The sequence below is a fragment of the Barbatula barbatula genome, assembly GCF_947034865.1.
Source record: "Barbatula barbatula genome assembly, chromosome: 5".
Classification (NCBI taxonomy): domain Eukaryota; kingdom Metazoa; phylum Chordata; class Actinopteri; order Cypriniformes; family Nemacheilidae; genus Barbatula; species Barbatula barbatula.
The window spans coordinates 18,582,863-18,607,932 of record NC_136769.1 but is presented as its reverse complement, the minus strand read 5'-3'; the positions used below and the strand labels follow the sequence as shown (position 1 = coordinate 18,607,932).

General features: G+C 39.8%; 1 protein-coding gene across 2 annotated transcripts in view; it reads right to left on the bottom strand.

Moving 5' to 3' along the window:
- olfm2a (olfactomedin 2a) overlaps nucleotides 1–24,747 on the bottom strand; it is a 57,070-nt gene extending 32,323 nt beyond the window's left edge. Inside the window, exon 1 of one of the 2 annotated variants that reach the window (XM_079457330.1) lies at nucleotides 24,181–24,747. In XM_079457330.1, the coding sequence (XP_079313456.1) occupies nucleotides 24,181–24,237 (57 nt within the window). In that variant the 5' untranslated portion in view covers nucleotides 24,238–24,747. The remainder of the gene's footprint in view (nucleotides 1–24,180) is intronic. The other variant, XM_079457329.1, reaches the window with a different exon arrangement.
- Between the last annotated feature and the right edge of the window lie 323 nt (nucleotides 24,748–25,070).

The following is a 25,070-nucleotide window of genomic DNA, read 5'->3' as shown; positions in this document are numbered from 1 at the left end:
GTTCAGCTTGATTTGTGCTGATCCTCAGGGCCTTCACAACAGATTTTATTTCCGCAAGCATTTTCCTGAGGTAGAGGTAGGCAGAGATGTCAGAAATAATTAAACGATGAGGATCTGTGCGGGTGTTTCGAATAAGTTATTGTTCTGCTTCCTGCTAGACTTGGCGAAGAAGATTTTTTATTAAAACTGAGCAATTAAGTATCACTGCTCCTTTGAGAATACTGCCAAGGCAAGTCAAGACGTTTTTTATGAGTTGAATAGTCATCCAGAAAGGTAACAGACTAGTTAGACAGGTCATTGTTTGCTCGGTTTAAATGACTCATCAGATGACGTGCAGCATCTGTGCTCTTTGCTGTTTGGACGCTGCTTTGATGGAAAGCGTGTGGGTGGTGGGAATGTCAGTCTGCTTGATGATGATGATGATGATGATGATGATGATGATGTGGGTTTGAGAAACTAAAATGTGCAAACCTCAACTGAAAGATTGATCCGGTTTGCATGTTCCGAAAATGTGCATTGCACTCGATTTTTCCACAACTAGCTGACTTTTGATTTGTTATTGATGCTTTGCATATATCTTGACTTGTATGTGGACATTTTAAAGGGCCGATGAATAAGACATCAATTTTAACACGAGCTTTTGTATTATAAGAGGTAGTCGTAGTCAAGCGAACATCCTTAAATGTCATAACTAAAAACGCCCTTGTTACTGAAATGACCAGAGGCGCATCGAACGCCAGATCCTTGAATGCACCTATCTATGAGGTTGAACACCGCCTCTAAAGAAGAATATCAAAGACTACATCTCTAGCCCCGCCCACTGGTTCGCAAATGACAGTACTGAAGTAACACAAGTGGCGCGGAACCAAATGGAGCGAGCAAACAATAAACATGCCGATTAAAAGATCGCTAAATATTGTGCAGTGCTTGGTTGCGGAAGAACACAGTCGCTGCATAACCTTCCTTCCGACATGTGTGTTTAACGTTTATTTGAAAAGTTTTTAAAGTACGTTCCAGCTCTGGATTTGCGGAGAGACTAAAATTGAATAGCAGTGCTGTGCAGTTAATATTAGTACGACAGGAATGGCGCAGCAATCTTATGTGCAATCAAATTCACAGAAGGCTCCAACTAAGTTTACTACGCAAACTGCTATCCAATCATAGCAGTGGGCGTTTACTTCCAAGTCTTCAATGCGGCACGCGCATAAAACAGAGCTGGCCTCAAAACCCGGGTAGAAAATAGCCTGTTACTTATTGATTTTGATGTTTTCGTAGGTAAAAACCACGCAAACCTCATAAGTAGACCTCATACATCAGTTCAAAATAATAAAAATGGCCAGTTCAGGACACCTTGAATTAAACCCCAAAATCACCTTTAAGTCGTTCTAACCCCATATGACTTTCTTGCATCTGTAACGCACAAGAAAAAATCTGAAGAGTGATTTCCCCCCCAAACAATAAATTGGGTTAGGACTGAAGGTGTCCGTCACACACCAGTTTTGTGTTTCAAGCGAGAAAGCAAGTCAAATAGATTTGGAACAACTTTTCAGTTTTAGACGTTTCAAAGCAACATCATAAACGTTACCGCGCATGCATGCTTTTGTGGCCCAAACATAACTTTCAGTACACATCCGCATAGAGTTCCTGTAAAGTATTTCAGTAAACAAGCAAAATAACAAGTAAATTACAGTAGCTAGCAAGCTAAGTGTATGTCTAGCCAGTGTTATTTTGGGTTACCAGTAGAAGAACAGTTACTTGGCTTAACTTAAAGGCGACAAAGTTACACAACTTATTCAACAAATTGTTCATTTCCTAAAATGAATGAACAATAACATTGAACTAATTGTTTTTTAATTTGTTTAATTATTGTACGATAGAATATTAAGTTAAGTTAATATACATTAAATCATATAATATTTGCCACTAGCCAGACCGATCAACAAACAGAGACCGGAAATTAACTTGCCATGCGTATGTCCGATGAAACGTCTATGCAGTAAATAGCTATCTTGCTTTAGTTTCAATTATGTGTACACAAATACATCTGGATGTAATACTGAGACAAATATAGTTTTACTTTTCTTATAAACAAGTTGTGATCCTTGACAAGTGGCAGAAATAATTCAGAAGTCATTGCAAACTATAACACACTGCTCACACCAATAAAACATCGCTAGTTATTTATTAAACATATTTCATTAATAATATGTATCATGTATAATGCCTTGTAAGGACTGCCATTCCTGTGTGTTTAGATGATTTATTAAAACAGGGTATTAGAAATCAATAAAGTAAACAAATGAAAATTCCCTTTATGAGCATCTGTCTCATGGGCTCAGCATATGATAACGTCGTCCTAGTTGTCAATGTTTACACCCCGGCAGTAAAGCATTTAGAGAAGGATGAGAGTACGGTCAAATCAAAAACCACCTTGAGTACTGAAAGCTGTTGTAAAGCTCTTTCCACTGCACCTGAGACCTGTTTTTATGACAAATGCTTTGTCTTCTATTAACAGGTTGTCATTGTCTTAAAATACATCAAGCCATGTGTTGATTCTGTCATTCTCTCCAAAAAAAACACTGCACCCCAATAATACACCATGGGCGACAAAGAAACTGATACTCTTGAGAGTGAGAGAGAGAGAGAGAGAGAGAGAGAGAAAGCTCTTGCTCCTCTGAATCAGGGAAAAACACATCAGGCCTATACAACCCACATAATCAAGATGGATCAGAAACACGGCAGGCTAACTTCAGGGCAGCTAAATGTAATCAAAACCATGGCTGCTGTGAACAAACCGACCCATAGAAGACATGTGACACCTCAGGGAGTTCAACTCAATTCCTTTCTGACCAGTGGACTCAATTCTTTCACACCTGCTATAAGATGGCTGACCTCCCCCATCATCCCCAGAAGCACTTTTTCACCCAACTGGACTTGAATTGACAAACTAAGACTCAAGTTCAGTTTGGCCTTCAAAGAACAATCCTATCAATCAATTAAAGGCCCAACCATAGAAATATTCATAAGGTACTTCTGAAATGAGATGGAAATTACATTGTAGGTAGATAAGATTTGAGATGAGATGTTTGTTGCTTCACCCTAAAATGTATCAGAAAATCTGATCATGGAGAGCTCCTTAAACTGTGTTAAAGGGGTAGTCCGTTGAAAAATATAAATGTTGACATTGTTTATTCACTCTCATGTCGCCTAAAACCCACAAACCTGAGATATTTTGAGCAATGGGCAGGGATTTTGTGCCCACACAATGTAAGTCAATGAGGGTCAGTGTTGTTTGGTTTCTTCAAAATAACTTGTTTTGTGATTGCAGAATGAAGTCATTCAGGTTTGGAACAGCATGAGCGTAACTAAATGATAAAATCTCACTTTTGGGTGAACTATCACTTTAAGCTGCTTGCACCCTTTGCAGACACTTTCAGAAGCATACAATATACAGTTAACATGAATGCTGGAAAGCATGTCAGTTAGCTACAGCAAAAAAACACAACGCTTGTAAGTTCAGGCTGAACCTTCAGATGCGTAAGCAGCTTAAATCCACAAAGCCCCGGGATCAGATGGTCTATGCAGCAAAACTTATTTTGCTGAACTGCTGCGCTTTAAATTACAGCCCTCGCTGGACCAAAGCGTGACAAACCTCCACCATAATTTCCACACAAAAGACAAGCCTCATTATCTCATTGACTATCTTGCCACTCTTATCTTTTTAATCGTGAAGTTCCTGCAGGTTTATCTTTCTAAATGCCTTTTTATTTTGGCAAGCAATCGCTTCATATCCAAAGATCATGCTCAGTAACTTTCCTCAGTTCATTTGCAAACAGCATTGTTTGTTTCCCCTTTGTACCTCGGTTCCCTTCCATTTCTGCCAGGAACTGCTTCCATATTATATCAGAGCCAAGAACGGCTCCAAAATCACCGGTGTGACCTCCGAAGCAATCTCTCATATTACTAGAAACAGGCTGTCACAGAGACCTACTGCATTTCCAGCCACATCATTTTACCCCCACGTCGAATTTATGTCGCCTCTGCACGGCATTAGGTGCCCTACCAATCACTACAATTCCACAAATTTTATGCTGGAGGCTGTTCATCTGTATCCCGTGAGATGGTGATCATCATTCGAAGTACCTCACCTACTTGAATTTAAAATGTCATTACGATGACAAGTATATATATGTGATGCGCATTGTCTATTTTCTGTGTCACTAAAGCATTTTGTGTCCCTAATGTCAATTGCCTCTCGGCGATCAATAAAGTCAAATCATACAGTTCGGTATCTCATAATGCAAGTCTCAAAGTTTTGACTGCAGCTGGGTGTATTATCTCTTCAAAATTCAGTTCAGAAATGATATATCCAAATCTCACTCGCCTACGCCTTATATGTGTTACGGTACTGCAGGGATGACCGACGAAGGTAGGAGTAAAGTCCAATATACATTTAATAAGACACACGGAGGTACAATAGTCATATTTCAGACGAGACAAACATAACACAGGCAGAGTATATACAGTATAGGCTGAATCCGAAATCGCATACTTTCATACTATATCGTGGGCGAACGAATAGTATGTCCGGAACCTCGGTCTTCATAAAACAGTAGGCGAGAAATACCTGGCTGGTGCACTAGTTCTCGTGAGAATTGGGGCGTGCGTATACTAATGTTGCGTCCGGATACGGAAACTTACTATAGTGTTTTACCTTACTACATAGTAGGTATGTCTGAATCGTCAGTATTCACAAAAGAGTAGATGAGTAATTCACAGATGGTAATGGTTACACCCAGATCCTGAAGCACTCAGTGAAGGATACTTGAGATGCTCTATTTCCCATGAGCCCACGGGACATATACCACGCACAGCCCACAAAACAGTCTTCATGTACAATTAAACTTGCTGTTAGTTATTGTAAAGCAAATGCAACTTTGACCTTGATTTGTTCTTGAATTGACCGTGTTTTGCATTGATTTAATTGGTAGAATTTAAATACAAAGCATTAATATTGAGCTTATTTTCAGCAGTTTATTAATGTTTTATATGTATATTTGCCCTTTACAATATTCTATATTGCTTGAATGTTTTTTTTAACTCGCAGACATAACAAAATGCATAATCACAAGATCATTTTAATCAGGTGGTTTCACGGACACACTTTCAACTTTCTGATCACCTTCCTTAACATAATACAAAACACAAATAAATCCTAAACCGAATAATTACCAAAATTAAATGACTTATTTATCCAAACAAACTAGGAAGAGACATGTAAAAATAGTGTAGTTTTATGGACAAGGAAAGATCTGATAAGGAAGTGAAAGTTAAACTAGAGCGTGGTCTCTGATAACATTTGGATAACGTCCATATTAAAACATGCATAGCACATAAAAAACACCACAGAAGAGATTTTCTCAGGTTGTTTTTAATACTACAATAGAATGTATATTACAGCTACATGGCTGAATCTATGTGAGAGACATCAACCAATACGCAGAATACAGATAAACGAATAATTAGCAGCAGTTAACAGTCAATAAGAATTTATCTGTTAAAAAAGAACGTCCCATTGGCATAATCACTCATCACAATGAGAAGTATGTATGGGCCTGTTTTTGCCGAAATTATACTGAGAAAACAAAGCTGCTGTATTCATTTTTTTTATTTGAATCAAAAGCATATAGCCCTACGAGGTAAAAATAAAAATACATAAAAATGAAAAAAACCTCTGAATGTGCTGTACTCGAAGTAAATTGAAAGCTGTGTCGTTTACTTGTACAAAACCCATGTCACGGTGTTAATGCAACCTGTCTCTCATAACTTCAGTTGTTGGGCTTTATCACATGGCTAATCGCTGGCCCACACTCCAGTACAGTAGGTGGCGGATATGCACTTCAAACGTAAGTTGCCACCCGCCATTGAAAAGGAGCAGAACAAGAATTACGTCACATGATCACGTCAATATGGCGTACGACTGCCGGATCGTATTGATACTATACCCATTCATTGAAAACAGTACGGACCCATTTAGCCCCGTTAAGTACGTACTTACTGAAATTAAGTCCGTTACTCATTGAGTATGCGATTTCGGACTCAGCCCATAGTGTCCTTGTGATGGAGCCGATGACTGTCAGGGGCGGGGATTGCAGACAGTATCGTGGGAAGTGAAGTCCTTGGGGAAAACGCAGAGCGCTGGAAAGTAATTTGATCACAGGTAAATATCGTTTTCTAGGCTTACTGCTATATATAGGGGAAGAGAAAAAGATTCAGGGATCCATATGTTCTGTTTAAGTATGTCAGGATGAGTGGGAATAGATTTGAAAAATGGGACAGTGGGCCGAAGCAGACTAGAGATAAAAAACGGTGTTAAAAATGATGACATCACGAGGGACATTTCTCCTCACACTATGATGCTCCTAATGCTCCCAAATGCTTAGATAGAACTCGATATTTTACCAACCAGATGTAAATTGCCATTTTTGTGTGTTGTAGAAGATAATATGGTACATGTTTTTTTTCTATATACGGCTTAAAGCTGGTGAGAGGTTGGCACAGAATGACCATATTGGAACCAGCAGATTCTTTGTTGTGTTCATTAAAGCAGCACTAAAGAAACTAAAGACAAATCCAAGCAATTTAGCAGTTTTTGTTTGTATTACGCTGCTGTGAGTGGGCATATGGCCATTTAGAGACGGAACAGCCTGTGGTAGTGTGTTAAAATAAGGGTCAATGAAGAAAGCGTTTTTTCAAGCAAATGCGTTTTCCAGACGCCGCTTCTCTGCAGGTTATGGATGTGCATGTTCACTGTATAGAATTTAATGAGGGGGCCGCTATAATTACTCTAACAGCTACGCATGTATAAATCAAAACACATCCCCAGAACAACAACTTAATGGGAAATATTAAGGGGAGGGCGGGGAAATAATTCTGCATTCAAGGCTTTTAGTGCAGTGTAGAGGAAACTTCTATAACTTCAAAATGAATAATGTGTCCAGAGCCTGCGGTGTTTAAACAGATTTGTGTGTTTAGTTTGGCATTTAGAGAACTGTTTATGGCTTGCTTTCCGGGAAATAATTTCCTGTTACAGTTTGACAAGCGACAGAAAATTATAGTGAGTAATGAGAAATGCATTAAGTAAAAAATATAAGGTTGATGAGTGGAAGAAGACGGTAGACACCTAGCCGAGCATGTTTCTTCATTCACTTCACTTGTAAAACTGATCCCACTGTAACTGTAGAACTCTTGGTTCACGTCCCACTGGAGGCTTTCAGTAATTGTGTGTGGAGCCCATTGATCCGTTTCATGATTGAACAAATAAATGAAAGGGAGAAGGGAGTTCAGGGGGTAAATGAGCTGGCAAAACAAGAGGGGCTGAATTTTATTGTAATGGAGAGGATAGATGGCGTGGTCATCAAAGCGTGACGTCCAGGAACTTTGTTTGTCCTCTCTTGCTGTAGGACTTTGTGTGGGTGCGTGTTTCATTTGCTTGTGAGCATGCTAGTTGATCACCAGCATGTTGTTTTGGATGGTGGTATCCCTAACATCCAGTGGCATAACACAAACTGCAGTGGCCCTCCCGCAAGAATGGAGGGGGGCCCCTTTACCATATAATCAAATCAGTGGAATTCATGCATGTAAAATCGCATAACTTGCCAGTGCTATGCCACTTACGAGATCATATTATTTTGTGTCAAAACTATTGGACTACTTGCATGTAGCCTCGTGACGTACATCCTACTTGAAATGGTACATCTCACTAGGTTCCGGTTGTGTATTTTAAATGAGCTGTTGCTGACTATGAAGCCTAAACTATTTGAAAAAATAAGTACACACAATATCAGCAACATAAGAAGATATATTCTAAACGTCATCTTCTTTGAAAGACTAAAAAAAGAAAAAAGCATTAATGCAGCACAAAACGATCTGAGAAAGCAATATGGCTGATGAGATAGCGTTTCACCGTTGCTCACACACAGGCCCGTTGCAGACATTTAACCACCAAACGCAAATCACAGAACGATATAAGGAGACTAAAATACCAGCACAGACTTGTTAAACATGCATAACATATGATCTATCAATGAGACTAACACGTTTTTTTGGGGGCCCCTCCACGCGGGCTGTCCGTTACGCCACTGCTTACAGCATTGTTTTTTGATAAACCTGGGTGACCACGGAAATCTTTCTGGTCGAACTAGTTAAAGGTCCAATGTGTAACTTTTTGACAAAAACGCAATAATATGCATAAACATGTCTTCAGGGGTTTCCTTAATACATTATCTCCTTTGGCAAAGAAGAGAAAACGTGATGACATGTTGGGTCAGTCGCCGTAGTGCTTTGAAGGGGAGAGGTTGAGTGAGCCTTTGGTTGCAATTAACAACCTCAACGCTAGATGCCGCTAAATTTGACACATAGAATCTTTAAGAAACTTTCTTGGTCAACCAGATTTACTAGAAGATTATACAGCTTTTTTTACTGGTTAAGAGCATAGCTACAATATTGTTCCAATATATACAGTCCTGGCCAAAAGTGATGTCTAACTTTGTAAAATGACATATTTGTTTTTTGTTTAAATGTATTATTATGTATGCATGTTGCATAGTTGTACTTTGTGTGGAGTGAATCTCACTTTTGGTAAGAAAATGTAAACGACACATGAACAATGCTTACGAAGTCAATCATAGCTTAGGTGTCCCACATTAGCCAGTGTCCCACTGTAGGGCAATTCACCCGAAAAATATGCCTCCCGAACATCACTTTTGGCAAATACTAGAACCAGGTCAGCACTAATCTTAATCCAGCTTTAAAAATTCATGACAGCGTAAACTGGTTTTTAACGTACAGTAGGGTTTTGAGCAGCAATTTCAGATTTCTCGAATGAAAGGCACATATTCCTGTGGCTTTTCAATGTTTTTTGTGTGTTAGCGTGTACTTGGGGTATAGATCCGCGGCCTATAACAATGAGATCCTGGCTTTGCTTCCGTGGCATGCTATCATATTGCTAATCCCTTCAAAATAGCACTGGGAGTGTGAAGTGATTCCTCCCTAAAGTGAAATTTCCTCTTATTAATACTTAACAATTAATTATATTTTTTTCTCATTAAGAGATGTCTGTTTGCAGACCCTCTCACACTCTATGGTAATATTAAGTGCTGTGGAGTCTAGAGGCAGTGATGGGTTTCATGTATTAACTGTGTTATTCTAATAAAGTGAATTGGGGTAATCTAGAACATTTTTACTCCCCGGTTTCTGTCATTTATTGCAACGGTTACCACTTTATCACACTACCAGGTTCAATTATAGTAATTGCAAGCATTTCCAGGCTTTCTATCTTTTACTCTGGGCTACCTTTGGATCTCTGCCGGACAGGGGTAGGATTTAAGTTTTGTACATGTGAGTATATAGACTAGCAGGTACAGTACACGTTCTAACTCATGTTGAATTTCAGAAGCCGGAGGTGGGCCCATCCCAGTTTAAATATCCTACCTCTGACCTCAACGTGTTCCCGTCACAGTACAATAAATGATAGGCCTATTTATTATTTTAATTTATGAATAGAATTTGGTGACATCAAACGACACGTCTCCCTAAGATCTGGGTTTTCTCGATCTACCGCAAGTTCAGAAGTCCCCAGTTCTAGACTTTTATTTCAGTGTCTGAGGTGGGAAATATCCGATATCCCAGTTGTCTGAAATGCAGAATTAAGCTATATTCACAATTGCCATCTTTTTTTAACCTGCCAGCATCTGTTTCGCACTATAATCCTATACAGTAAAAAAATTGATAAAACAAAGGTATGACATAAGTTAACTTAAAGTTTAGCTTGATAATTCCTTCCACATTAAAAAGTAGTTATATAAATTTCTATAGTTGTGTATTAGTATAATGTTAATGACAAGTATCCAAATTAATATAAGGGATGCGCCGATATGTACATTTTGGCCAGAAACTGGTAATTCTTTAGTGTTGGTAGCTGATAATAATATTGATATAGTACAGTATCTAAATTAGTTATTATTAAGGTGCTGCAAGGAACTCTCCGTCTCTGTTTCTGTCAAACTCCACTTCTCCATTCTCTTCTGTCGCGGCTGCACGGAGAAGATTGCGAGAGAGAGGTGTGCAGACGAGGAGGAGAATTCTGAGGCCGTCTCAGTGGCCAGGGGGCCCTCCTCCTGCGGCAGACAAATTCACCTCCCCTCCCCGCTCTGCCGGAGTGCTGACATATCTGTCCTTGCCCGCAACAAGCTCAGAATTAAGATGGCAGCATGTGAGGCTGGTCTCCGGCGTCACGCTCGCTGTGGCTTTGTGTGCTGTTTGCAACCATCGACCGCGCATTATCATCCATCTTACGGAATATCGGGGTGGATATTGTTATTCTTTAAATCAAATTTCCTCTTTTGTCGCTCCGTGTCAGTACAGTCGCTCCTCCACTGTTATTTTCACACCTTTAGATTATATCTGAAGTCGAATCACTCGAGATGTGGCTGTGTGTGTGTGTGTGTGTGTGTGTGTGTGTGTGTGTCACACAAGCTCAGTCGTAGAGAAATGTCACATGCATCATCAATTCCTCATTCATCAAATCGGAGTATCCCTCGATTTCTCTCTCTTCCTCTTGTTTACTCTCCCCTAAGGTACAGTGTTTTATACAGTAAGAAGACACATTGTCATTTTATTGTTGAGGCATTGTGCTGCATGTATTGATTTAACAATATCATTCTAATTAAACTCAATCTGTAAGGCGTGTCAGTGCTATTCTGGAGGGGGAAGTCAAAGTAACGCCGCGATAGGGGTCTTATTATTCTTCCCTTCTTCATTAGGGTGGCTAAGATAATAACCCCAAAGGCACATTCTTTCTCATCTCTCTTTCGCTTTGTTTCTCATTCCCAAGTATTTTTTCGTATATCCTTTCAGACGGATTATGGATTCAGATCTTCAGTCCGTTCACTGACAGCTCGACTACCCATCTCTGAAATTAAACGATTTTCTCTCAACGCTCAACGCTCGTTGTGTGTAAAACAGAGAGAAACGACAGAAAACGTTAATATGAGGTGAATATGTAGAAATTTACATTTACATTTAGGCATTTGGCAGACGCTTTTATCCAAAGCGACTTACATAGCATTATCCTATACATGTTACATAGGTATCTGCAATCCCCTGGGACTCGAACCCACAACCTTGCGTTGTTAACGCAATGCTCTTCCCACTGAGCTACAGGAAAGAAATAGGAGAACCGTGTTGACATTTTACACGTTAGTCACATGTTCTTGTTCTGTGTATGTGGGTGGTTTGTGTCCAGAATGAGTTTGATGAAATGTGTGGTGATGTGTGACTAATCTACACTTGACAGATTGTATGATGATTTCTTAAGTATGAGAATTAAGTCAATTAAAGATATAGCCTCGGAAAAATGAATATTTCTAGATGCATTGCTTCTATTCCAGTCTGTTTCTTTTCAATAAAATAGAGAGACATAAGAGCGACAAAGTCATCCAACAGTAATGTTTAAATACTGACAGCATGGAAATCAAGGTTATAACATAAAAATATTGTGTACAAATAGAAAATACATGCCCAATTATTGCTGTTGTATTGCTTTAAAGTAAATAAAGCTTTGCAGTCAAATTCTAACGCATCCGTTTTGTAATTGTTTCTCTGGGTTTTTTTGCAAATAAGTGCAATATTTTTATCTGAAATATGGTAAAAATATTGTTAGTAGTTCACAGAATGAAACAAAAATGATCATTTGACTTAAACACACACAATTTTGAAATGGTCTCTTAATTTTCTTCCAAGGATGTACAAAAGTTCATATTAAAATCAAATCCAGATGTACAGTATTGCCTTCAATGATGAGACTTAAAGAAATTTAATTCATAAAAAAGTTTTCTCGTGTTATAACTTACTATATGACAGAAATAAAAATGTGCTTTGTTTTCTTAAATGGTACAATATACTGTAAGAGACTTAGAACCAGACCGATGCACTTGTTAGGGAGAGGACGATTACTGTAGTGAACGAGCGGCCGGGACATTTATCATTTAATTACTGTTTGCTATCGCAAGAAAAGACAGAAAACCTATCACAAAAACAAAAGGGTCATTTGCAAACCAACTATCAATTAGTTTAGCATTGATCTGATCTGGAATTTTGATGTATTTCATTTTAAAATGCTTGTGTAATTCACATGTATCATTCTTGTGTCACGGTGCTCTCTCATCTACCTGCATCAACATACAAATATCCACTTTGTGTTCTGCAGAAGAAAGCAAGTCGTACAGGTTTGGGATGACAAGAGGGTGAGTAAATGATGAAAGCGTTTTCTTTTCTTGATGATTTATTGCTTTGAAGCAAGAATTTGTAACGTGGCAGATTAAGGAGCGTGTCTCGCGTTTTTAGCCAAATAGCCAGTTGCCTTTAGTTTATGACAAAGCCTGGCAAAACCCATACTCATCACCCAATGTTCACAAAACTGGAAAGTCCTTTCACAGTCTGGCAAGCTCTAATCTGATTTAGTGTTTTGCGTATCTTCCAGAAGTAATGACAAACAAGGAGAAAGTTTACAAGGTATGAGGTAGAGTTTAAAATACTTTGTGTAAGTAATTGGTCTTGAGTTTTGTTCTTTTTTACAAATCATTTTGTTCACCACATACTTTATGCATATGTCTGTTCGTAAACTGTTGTTGGAACACAACATTTCTCTTCATCACTAGTTACACGTTTGTCATCTCAGTTTGCCATCAACTCCGACACTGAATCTAAACGCAGCGTGAAAGTTTGGGTGCGTGTGTACAGCTCATAAATATTTAATGAGGTAAGCACTGAGACGGTTTATGATTGGTTGCCTGATGTTAAACAGCTTGTGGTTTCTTTCCAAACATCGTTTTACACTTCATGTACCACAGTTCAAAAAGCATTTCTAAAAAGATGCAAGGGATGCTCATTGTACATTGTTTGCGGACCGACAACCAACATTTGTTAATGGATTATTAGTCGATAAACAGATCAAACTGATAAAAGTATGACAAAACTGAGTAAATAATTAAATCAACACTTTTAGATTATAACAAATTCAGCTTCAGTGTTCTTGAAAATAGTGTAAATATTTAATAGAAATATCAGCGGGAGGTGAAGCGCCATATCCTCTGCCCTGTCGCATTTTTGTCTGTCAGTGTTTGACGGTAAAGTCTCTTGTGGCCGTCAGATAGTAGTGGTCTAATGTAGAAATTCATGTTAAAATATTAAGCGAGCATTTCCTATGGAAGTTGAGCTTCACGCAGTGTGGCGCTTGCACAGCAGAGGCGTGATGAGACACGGCAAACACCTCGTTCTTAATGTGTTTCTATTTTCTTTCTTGGCGCTGCTCGCATGCGGTGTAGACAGAGTGTAAAATGACAACAAATCGAACTTGTTGTAGATTTGTATGCCAGCTTGGCGCGGCACATCTTGCACTTTTTGTCAGGTTTATCAAAGTGAAGCCAGACATCACAGAGCTCTTTCGAAGCCACAGAAAGAAATGAATTGTATTAATAAATGTATTTTTAGACTCAAACGGTCGTCGTTTTTATACCGATAGTCTTGTTGCATCCCTATAGCCATTGACAAGAATGTTATAATACAATATAATGAAAATTCTCTCATAATGTTCTCATGCTCTTGTCATTTCAAGACCTGCGTGACTTTCTTTTATCTGCAGAACACAAAAGTAGATATTTTCTGAAATGTTAAGCAACGGCGGTACCCTTTCGCTTCAATTGTATGGACACAAAACCAATACAAAGTGAATGGGTACCGCCATGGTTCGGTTACCAACGTTCTTCAAAATATCTTTGTGTTCTGCAGAAGAAAGTCAGTCACGCAGGTTTGAAATGACATGACGGTGAGTAAATGGTGTTGGATTTTCATATTTGCGTGAACTATCCTTTTAAATTACAACCATTCAAATGCAACCAAAGGCTTTTTTTATGTAACAACACCAAAAAGTGAGGACACAATTTTTATTTTAGTGTACTATTCCTTTAACACAAGGTTCCAACTGGCCTTTTGTATTTTTTTAACACATATGAGGTCTTAAAATGACTTCTAGTTAAACGTTTACATCTGAAAATGTGTCGCTCATGTGTGCTGGCATCAGCAGATCTCTTTCTGAAACATACATGTAGATCCCATGTGCCTCATGTCAGTCCCACGAGAGAGTATCAAAGCGAGCGGGTTGTGCTGCCGTGTGCAGACAGGAGTGACTTGTACTCTTTGAGAATATCAAATGAGCTCTGTCAGTGAAACTCTTTGTTTTTTCCCCCAATACAGGTCTTGGTTCAGGTGTAGCTACTGTTGTGTGGCTCCTTCCACTTCTGAACCTCTTTTAAGCACTGCCACAGAGCGAATGGGAGGGAGAGAGAGAGAGAGAGAGAGAGAGAGAGAGAGAGAGACGTGTCTAAGCATCCAAGACAGCTCCGGCACCCAGAGTGGCCAGCGTATCTCTTTAGCTGTCTGTCTTACGGCAGAACAAACATGTCGATGAAAGAGTCTTCTCTCTCTATCTCTCCCTCCCTGTTTGCATATCTCGATTTACCTCGGCTCTCTTTGAATCTCTCTCTACCACGCTCTCTCTGTATTGCTCTTTTTTTTGACAGGTTATCTTTTTCCAGGTGATGCTGCATTGTCACACCTGAGGGTGTAGGAAAGGAAAATATCCTTTGAAAAAAGATGCAGGGAGGGGGGTTGGACTAAAAAGAGATGGAAATCCAAAGCTAGTGAAAGCATAGGAGAGAGAAGGTGGTTGGAAGTCTAAGCCTCTAAAGATGTCTTTAATGTCTCAATTGTTTCTCAAAGTCAGCACTTAGATTAAATAAAGCTAGGAGAGATGTTTGCTTGAGTATTTCTGCATGGATTCTTTTAACTAAGGATAAACACACATGGATCTATTTTGAAGTGTCGGAGGACATCTAAAGAGCGTCAAAACATTGTGCATGCATTGGTCAAGATGCCAATATCTTTTAAACTGAAATTTCATTATGAACTCAAACATTTTGTATTTAATTCTTCCAAAACCACACTTCTGGACTGTGATATCCATGGTAATTCTGAAGTTCACTACTCAATGTCAATAACTGTTTTGGGTGTTTTTTCCGAAACATCTGAGGATCTCCATTAAAGACCAGAAAATCTGTGGCATTTAATCCTCGTCCATAAGCTTTACAAACAAACACTACAAATCGGCACTGTAGCAAACAAAAGGCTTTAGGGTATCTTAAAAAGGTCAAGTCCATGGTAGCCAGATCTCACAAAAGAAAAAAGCAACCTGGACTGACAAAACAAAGCCTGAAGTGTCTTATAATGGTAACACTGGGCAAGTCCTTTGTCCTTCCCTTGCTTCCTGTTTAAATAGAAAATACACAACAAAACTGTGTTTGTCAAAGCTTGTAAAGCCATGAAACTGCTTCAGATGTGCTCATAATTTACTCTTCAATTGAGAACCTTCACGGCAAGTTTCATTTGATGTCAATTGGCTCTATACATCGAGCAGAATCACAGCTCAATTCATTGGGAACAGATGGTCACATTTACAGTATATGGAGTACACAGAACATAATGCAGAGTGACCCAGATGAGACGCCAAAGAAACTGTAGCTTTAAAACACGCCGTCAATATATTTAGCACCGTCATGCCTAGTTGCTAAGAGTTTTGAGAGCAAATTGCAGTGTGCATTGTTCTGTTACCAAATTGATAAGCATATCGCTTTATTTTAAGATGAGACTGTTGCGTGGATACCGCCACAAAGCAGATCGTGCATTCCTTCCGCAATGATAGGCCACCGTTGTTATTCGTAAAGCAAATGAAGTATGCATATGTTAGGCCATGCATATACATGCATGTGTAGCCAGGCGACACGTACTGTACCAACCCAGTTCCCAGTGTTCACGCATAACAAGTTTAAAATTACAGGCAGAGCCTCGAGGCTCCGTGCGCAACTGCCATATTTATATTCCAATCTTCTACACCGAAAACCTACATAGCGGAGCTCATAAAAGATTCATTCGCCGGTGGAAAGAAAGGTCGCGCAGGAAACCGGTCAGGATGTAGTTACTACAACACACCAGCATCAGACAAAAACAAGCCGGCCACCCACTCCCACCAGCGGTTAGCACCGCCTCGCGTTGTTGACTCCCGCCAGTCACACGCTCGGTGAGTTCTGGTTGGCCCCAGGTGACCCTTCCCCCCCAGCTGTTGTGGTAATTCACGACATGCGTGGTCTCGTTAGCCGTTCGCACGCGTGGGTTTATTAGGTCAGATCTGCTGCTGCGGTGGTGTGTGTGGTTGTACAGTATTAGTAGGCCAGAGCGGAGGAGGACAGGCCTCTTACGGGCTGCTCTCGTTGCTGTCAGAGAAATGTCACTTTCATTTAGAGTCCGAGGGAGCCAGGCAGCCTTCAGCGCAGACCTGATATTCATGCCACCAACCAGACAGAGCCACAAGCCAACACAAAGAGAGAGACCAGAGAGAGAAAGACATGACACAGCGCTTGAAGAAGACGCTCTGTTAATGTGCCGCTTGGGCGACGAGACTGATTCAGCAGAACCAACAGCAGAATTTCATGTTTCAGCTGTACTAAACGTAATTTAATAATGTCAACCCAACCGTGCTGAGTTTTTTCATCACGGAGCGAAATTACGATACTGTCTCCGTGACTTTTTATTTGGCTGTTAAAGGAACGTGACTGACGTGTTGGATTAGATTGAGTTGTTCTGTTCTGATGTAACAGCCTGCACACTTCGGCTGCGGATACGAGTCTCGGCGGGGGAGAAGACATGCATTCAGACCTTTCACTCCAGCTGTCATGGCCTCTATGGTGTTCCATTAGGCCATGAGACAGTGGAACACGCACATCTACCACTCTGAAAATCACAATGGCACCTAGAAGCCCATAAGAGCTAAGGCAGAACACCTGGTGTGGCCGGTTTAGGCTACTGATCCCCTGTGCAGCGCTGCAGTGTCACACCAGGACAAACACGCTTTTAGGTAAAAACATCAGCAAAGCCCTAAAGAATAAAGAACATTTTTCTTGTACAGTCCTCGGGCCACAGGGCCATTATTCACCATTTCAACCAAACACTATGTACACGCTCCTCTATTGCTGTTACCATAGTGGAAAGGCATCCAGCAGTGATATCTAAGCATAAAAGAAGTGTGAAGAAATGACAAACACAAAACGCTTCTGAGTGCCTTTTTTTTTATTTCTCTTTTAAAAGGCAGATCTATATTAAATTGGTACCATAAAACCACAAATTCCATTAAATAACAAAAACACAAAATATTGCTACCTTAAGAAACCGTGTATCTACATATTTCGGTATCTACATATTTTGGTCATAAATCATAATTATTAGTCACCCTTTATGTTGGTCATTCAAAGTATTGAAAAGCGCTTGTCAATTTTGACAACGCAGTATTAAATAATTTAAAAGGGAAAGGAGGACAGCGACAATATATCAATAAAAACATATTACTTATTTTATTAAAAAAGTATAATGATAAATTTAACTACATTTTCATAAAAAAAAAATGTATTAAGAATGTTTATGAAATGGCCGTCTATATATTAATTGGACATCTGTTGTTTACAAAATAAGGAAAAATATCAATCTGTGTGAATAATTAGTTGATGTTTTTCAATATTACACGATAAACATACAACAAATTAACAAATCGTTTATTTACATCAATTATTTTACAGAAAAATAATAATACAGATTAATATTAACATAAATTAAATATAAATAGTTATATTATTAGACATTATTAGACACATGCCAAACACAAACTGGAAGTTGACTGGTCGGCGCACGTGCGTCCGATGAAACGGTCTATACAATGCTGGAAAATCTTGATCATATTTATTAAACAAACATTCATCAGGTGGATTGAACACAATTAAGATACTTGGAAGAATGTAAGCAACCAAACATATCTATTAGTAGGGAAAATAAATACTATGGGAGTCAATGGAGATGAGATCTGTTTGGTGACGGACATTTTTCCAAGTATCTTAATTGTGTTTAGCAGAACAAAGACATTTGTATACCTTTGGAACAATCTGAGGGCGAGTAAATGATGTCAGAATTTAAAATGTTTTGGTGAACTATCCTTTTAATGACTGGATTTCTATTTACTATAGGCCAATTTCGGACTGAATGAGCTTGAATGTGGACTACATTTTTATGTGCACACTCCTCAGAATCCTCATTCATGGATAAAATATTAAAAGCAGCAGGCAATCGAGAAGGTGTCATGAGGGGGCGACAACCAAGACGTATCTAATCTCACACTTTTCTTGTTTATCTTTCTCACAGACAACACAAACAGTAGCTTCCCTGCTCACACCTTGGCTATTAAGCCCAGAAGCACAAACATGTAGATGCGCACGTATGTGCATTCTGCCCACGCTCGACCCCTCCGCACACAATACGGCCTCATCAGCGGGTCTCAATCAGCCACCTCTCTCAGCGTAGGCTGAGCTTTTCAATCTCCTCATCTGGCCGTGCGTCCACACACGCTCCCTGATTGTAATGCATCACAATTGAAGGAGGGAGGAGGCTCATTTATTTCTCATCGCTTGTTAGCGCGCCTCACGTGACTATAGCATCATTACGAGCGGATGCCTGCTTTATTAAAAAGTGATGCTTTTTTAATATCCGCCCGCCAGTGTTGATGTTGCACGTCTGTGATGCTCGGTCACATATGCACAGGCTGAAGAGAAGGTCACGGTGCATTAGCGAGGACTGCTCGATGGACTGCGGTCGCTGATACGCAGTCCTCCGTGAGATTTATGTCACTGGTCCTGAGCTTTTTCATTTGTCTAATTCCCCATTTGGAACTTGGACCGATGTCTGGCAGAGCACATCCTGTCTGACCTTCCTCCCAGTGCCCTTGATCTCAGCCGTGCACGCGTTGCCGCCTCACTTCGACCGCCGTCCAAAAGCACGTCGCCGCTCAAGTTATATATTAGTCTCTCAACGGCAAGAATCCACTATGATTTTCATTGCCAAGCTAACTTTGGATACAGGAGCCCTAATAGGTCCTCGCGCATTATCACACTTCTGCTCAAATGGGTCAATAATAGGCCTTTTAGCTGGTAGGCAAGATGGATTTACTTGGACTGGAGGAATAATGCGCTTTAATTGTAAAGCTTTCTTCAGGATGGACGTGGAACGGTTGTAGCGGTGTTTTCAGGGCAGCTGCTTTCCATCGTGTCCTGACCAAATCTGGCTTATTCTCCTCCTGATTGGACAGACAATGTTTCACCAGCCCAATGAATTCTGGCAGCTTTAAATAAAATAACGTGTATGACACCTACTTTTATATCCATTGAAGATTCGCTTGACCCCGTATGACTAAATTTCTATTACAGGAAGAGAAGAAATTGCGTCTGACTGCAGCTTAACTGAAATTATTCATTTTATCTCATATTTCGCTCTTAATATAATCTTGGGACCAGCGCAGCCAGTTTCCATTGAGCTGATTATTAAATGACTGCATTTAAGTGAATTTCAAAGTACAACAGAGACTGTCTTGCGAGCGGCAGGTCTGAAATACTAAAGCGCATTACTCCGCATCCCTCCGCTGCATGAGGCACTTCTATTTCTCAAAGGCTTCCACATTTAAGCAGTCATATTAAACAATCGCAATCGTTCGCCTTTGATGCTCGTCTCTGGTGTTTTTATGAGAAGGGGAAAAAACGGAGACCGCAAACAGAATTTGATAGACTTTATAAGAGTTTGTCCCGCAGTCACAACCAATTAGCACCCGTCCCCCACAGAGGGTTTGATATAACAGAGATGAATACTCCGTAAACAGACAACCCACATGCTAATTCATTCCACATGCTAACTTCACATCCAAGTGACTTGGCTTCACGTCTGAAGATCTCTAGGGGCCGGTCACCTAGCCTCTACTACTGTCTGGTAACAATTTATTTTTAAATAATAACATTATTTATTTGATGGATGGTTTCAAATGAAAGCACACTGTCTTCCAAATGAAAATAGATATTAATCTCACTCTTGACAGTGTTGTGATGCCATTAAAGCAAGTAATGATCAAAGGCATCGACTTGAGCTCCATATCTTAGCTCACGTACATTTTTGATGATGTTTATTGCGAGATGATTTGTAGCTAATGGCTGTCATCGTGTGGCTGTAGAATTGACACTTGATACTGTCATCATGTATAATGTTCAATTATACTGTAGCACATATTTGAAATGCATGTCAATTTCAGTCACTTTGTTTCAAAATGTTGTGTAGAGTCTGAACACAGTTCTTTTTGTACGGAACTGATTTCCTAACCCATACATGACAGTATAGGTTGTTTGTCACTTCCCTTAAATATGACCCATAGCCTCTACCAATAGCAGGTCAAAAGTCATGCACAAAAACCCACGGGTTTGATCCCAGGGAACACGCATACTAGCCTTCAAGTTAAGGCCATGCAATTAATCGTAATTAAGTTAAAATTTAAAAAAAATTAAAAGAAATTTGTAATAATAACTCATACAATACAGCTATCTGACACAATAAACCACAATAAAATCCACACATCCATTTTCTTCCGCTTTATCCGGGGCCGGGTCGCGGGGGCAGCAGTCTAAGTAGAGATGCCCAGACATCCCTCACCCTATACACTTCCTCTAGCTCTTCCGGGGGGACACCGAGGCGTTCCCAGGCCAGCCGGGAGACATAGTCCCACCAGCGTGTCCTAGGTCTTCCCCGGGGTCTCCTCCCGGTCGGTCGGGCCCGGAGCACCTTAAAATCATGATAACATAATTGAAACATGATTTTTTAACATTTTTAAAAACGGAGTTATAATTTTTTTGCAAATAAGCTGCATATATACATCCAATGATTATATATATGTATATACGTGTGTGTGTGTGTGTGTATATATATATATATATATATATATATATATATATACACATATACCTATACATATACATATATATATATATGTGTGTGTGTGTGTATATATATAACCAAACAACAACATCATCATATATATATATATGTGTGTGTGTGTGTGTGTGTGTGTATGTGTATGTGTGTATGTATACTGTATATATGAAATATTAAATGTTTTCTTTCCTTATTCTGTTTAAACCATTGTTAAAAAAACTAATTATTTATTTATCTCAATAGGTCAGTTAATTAATCATATTAAATACATATTGGCCAAAATAATTAATACTTTTTTGACAATCTAGCAGATTTACTATAACTTGCTTATCCGGAACGTCGACCAAACACATGAATGTAAAAGCATTTTTTTCAGATAATTATGGGAAAAACGGTTCATACAATACACATAAATGAACCCGCATTTTAATCGGTAGTTGATGCAAAAGGTCATTTTGATGACACAAAACATGGCACTCTTATTTACTCTAAGTAGAGGATGCTAAAATGTCAAACGTAACTATAGTGCGCAATACGTTGCTTGCACAAACAAGTTATGGGTTTTTTAAAGAAGGACAGGATCTCTGTGTGCTAACACCCAGCACTGAACCTAAAAGCACTAGATTATCACTGTGAGCCTGCACTAATAATACCCAATGAATAATACCCATGATGGGTGTCTAATCCTACCTAACTAAAACTAGTCTAAGACATCAGTCCATGATTCAGTTGATACAGACAGAACATGTGTCCCACACTGTGTGCTATAAATAATAATATACTGCTTTACACCAGGTGAAAGAACACCAAACATGTCAGTTATTATGGCCAATGTAGCAATAAAAGCTTGTGCAGAGTGTCTTTTTAATGATTGTTGAGTCACCGCAGAGAGATGAACAAAATGAGCTTTTAATTTGTTAAGCTGTTATTGTTGCTAATCTGCATTCTGCTTTAATCTTCACATTTTCCCACAGCATAATTAAATCCAGTTTCACCCTGTTTTAAAACCTTAATAGAACTGGATTCGCTTGACTACATTTAAGAAACTCCAAAAATCTAAATGCATGTATACTGTACACAACTGCACAGGCTTACACACATCTCCGTGAGAGCTAATTATGCATGCCAAATGTGGTTGTGGGATAACCTCAACATTAAAGGTTAGTGCCAAGGTCGACGAGGCACCAAGCTGTATCACCGGCTGTCATAACCCCAAGGCATTGTGGGTACTTAACAAACACACGTTGTGAGCGAACTACTGCATCTATCTCATTAAAGCAAGTTGAATATTGCATGTCTTGCTCAAAGCCAGTGTGTATGTATGCAGGCCTGTGAGGGTGACTGGTTGGCGTGTCTACGTCTGTGTAGATGTTCTTTTGCATCTCATGCGGAGGATTCCTATCAGGATGGAGATGCACCAAAAGAACTCATCCATTTTTAATGTCTACATCGCTACATCAGGGAGATGCGCGTTTCCGTATTTTTCTCTTCTCCCTTGAATATTTCACACAAACACGACAAATGGTCCCCTAGGGCCAATTATGGCCATTTTGTGGTGAAGATACAGTCATACCTCCATTCACACTGCTCTAACTCCTAGCGTTCTCATATCCTTACTGTCATTCTCATTTACATATCCTAATGTATGTTTGGATCAGCAGCCAAATTTGCAAACAATTTTTATTTCTTCTAATATTAAAATCAGGTGCAGTCTGTTTAATATACAGTACTGTTTAACGAAGCACGGAGGTTGCGATACAAATGCATCATCACAGCTCTCCAATTATGTCAGGTTGTGGGAATCCAATCTCTGTAAAATTTATTTAAACTCATTCTTAACATAATAATGTTTATTCAAATGTTGTGGTAGTTAAACGGTATAGCATGATGTTAAACCCTCGTTCGATTTTTTTATGTGAATTAAGAATATCTTGACATATAAATTCCAAGATATATTTCAAGGATTTCTGATATTACGTGAAAAGTAATTATTTTAAAGGTTTATTAAGGTTGAGATCAGCTCATTTAATATCAAGTTCTTTATAGCATTACAAGGCTAACTGGAAACTGTGCAATTCCATGCAAATGTCAACCTTAAGATAACATTTTCTTTTACCAAAGATTTTCACCATATAGGTCAGATGCCAATTTTTGGTGGTTTAAATACCCATGTGACGTTCTTAAAGCATAGTTTTCCATTCCAGTAAATTTTCACATCCATAACATAATTGTCACATCCCAAACTGTCCCTATTCCTCATAAACTGGCACATGAACATTCAAATAATGTAAATAATTGATGTTCTATAAAGAGAAAATCTCTGTTTGTTTGATATTATTGCTTAAAGTTTGTTCATTTGAATTCACAGAGATCCTACAAAAATGTCCAACAGCTTCATCATGCTATAAAGTTAAAGTTTTGTTGTGCTTTGCACGGAATATCGGAAATCCTTCGTATATATCTTGGTATTTATTTGTCAAGATATTCCCTCTTTTAAAAGCGAAATCTTGTGCATGGACTGAATAAAAACCTGTCTAATGACGTGGCAGATAAAATAAATGTAGTAAATGTCTATGCAACTTCAGGGCTACCGCAAAGACAGGTTTTGATTGGCTAGGCGCTGTCCAAGGTCCTGAATGGACCAGTCATTGTTCTCTTTAATACACGCGTTTTTACATATTCATTGTCAACATGTCCACGTTAGCAACCAAAGGAAAATAACCTCCGGTGTAGCCTACAGTGCGAGCAAGCCTGTGATCCTTTCACATCCTAATGCATTATTACAACGTTTCTGGGTCAGTCAACGTGTCTTACATCAATTCACACTTCCAGTCGCAACTTCATTTCTCAGCAGAACTGTAAAAACAGCTTTACAAACAACACGAACTGTGCACCAGGTCGCGCAATGTGGAGCTCTGCTGAGGTTTTGTCATTTATCTTCCAACTTTTCTGTCCTCGAGCGGTTACCCCAGAAAATCGAGTTCGCAGTGCAAGCCGCGGTTCCCGCAGAAAACTCCCCTTCATGTTGAGAAGCTTATCAAACCAACAACGATTCGGCCATTAACCTCCAACGGGCTCATTACAGTGCTCGGCACTTGTTTAGAAACTGCGAACCAAAGAAACCAAGCCAGCTACACACCACTCGGCGGCCACAATGCGTGTATTTGCAGCACAAGTTTGAATGAATACCGCTGTATTTCGCGTGCCAGGCGGGCGTCTTACCTCGCAGGGTAGAGCAGAGAACATCAGTAGAAGAAACATGGCACTGAAGAGATGCATTCCTCTCGAGATGACAGCGTTTTGACGGCACTTCCCTCTCACTGGACACTTTCGTCGTGAAACCCCCGGCGTGTGCTCGCCTGCTCTCCCTCACGGTCCGCGCAGGATTCCGTCAACGTTCTGTCGAGCGCGCGCGCAAATCCACATCACCGAGCGGCACGCGCCGAGCTTAATTCCGCGCACGGAGGCAGATTACCCCCACTGTGCCTCGTGTTTGTGATCGGTGTCGTGTTTCTCGCGTGTGACCGCCACCAAGAGGTCAGCTCCGGCGGGATCTTCTGAAGTGAAGATCGACTGACTAGAGCTCGAGGTTGGAAGGGCGACTAAATGCGCACGTTGACGCGCGGGGAGCGGGTTCAAAAGAAACACCCCGCTCAAGACGCAGCCCGGAGTGAATGTGTGCGTCTGTGCGAGAGAGAGAAAGAGAGAGAGAAAGTGGGAAGGGTGAAGAAACCGAGCCTCTGTGTTGACAGCCCGGTCTGTTTCACGAACAATAGATTTTGGAGACGCGGATATAAGACGCGCGTGTCCCACGGAAAGCTGTGACATTATGATACAGGCAGCTTGACGATTGGATTAGACTTTCGGCAGCAGATTAAAGGATGTTGAAAGTGCACTGCTGACAGTTCTGAGAGTTGCTGGTGTCTCTATACATTTTAACAATATATACAGCAGTTTATCAATGTCAAAATGCCATTTTCCAACAAATAACGTCAATGTTTGGAACAGTTCAGAAATTCTGACATTTATTATCCGGTACGCCTTTTAAGACGTCTGAGGCCATTGGGTAGCTTTGTGTGAGGAGCAGACTGAACCTTTGAGAGTTTTGTCGA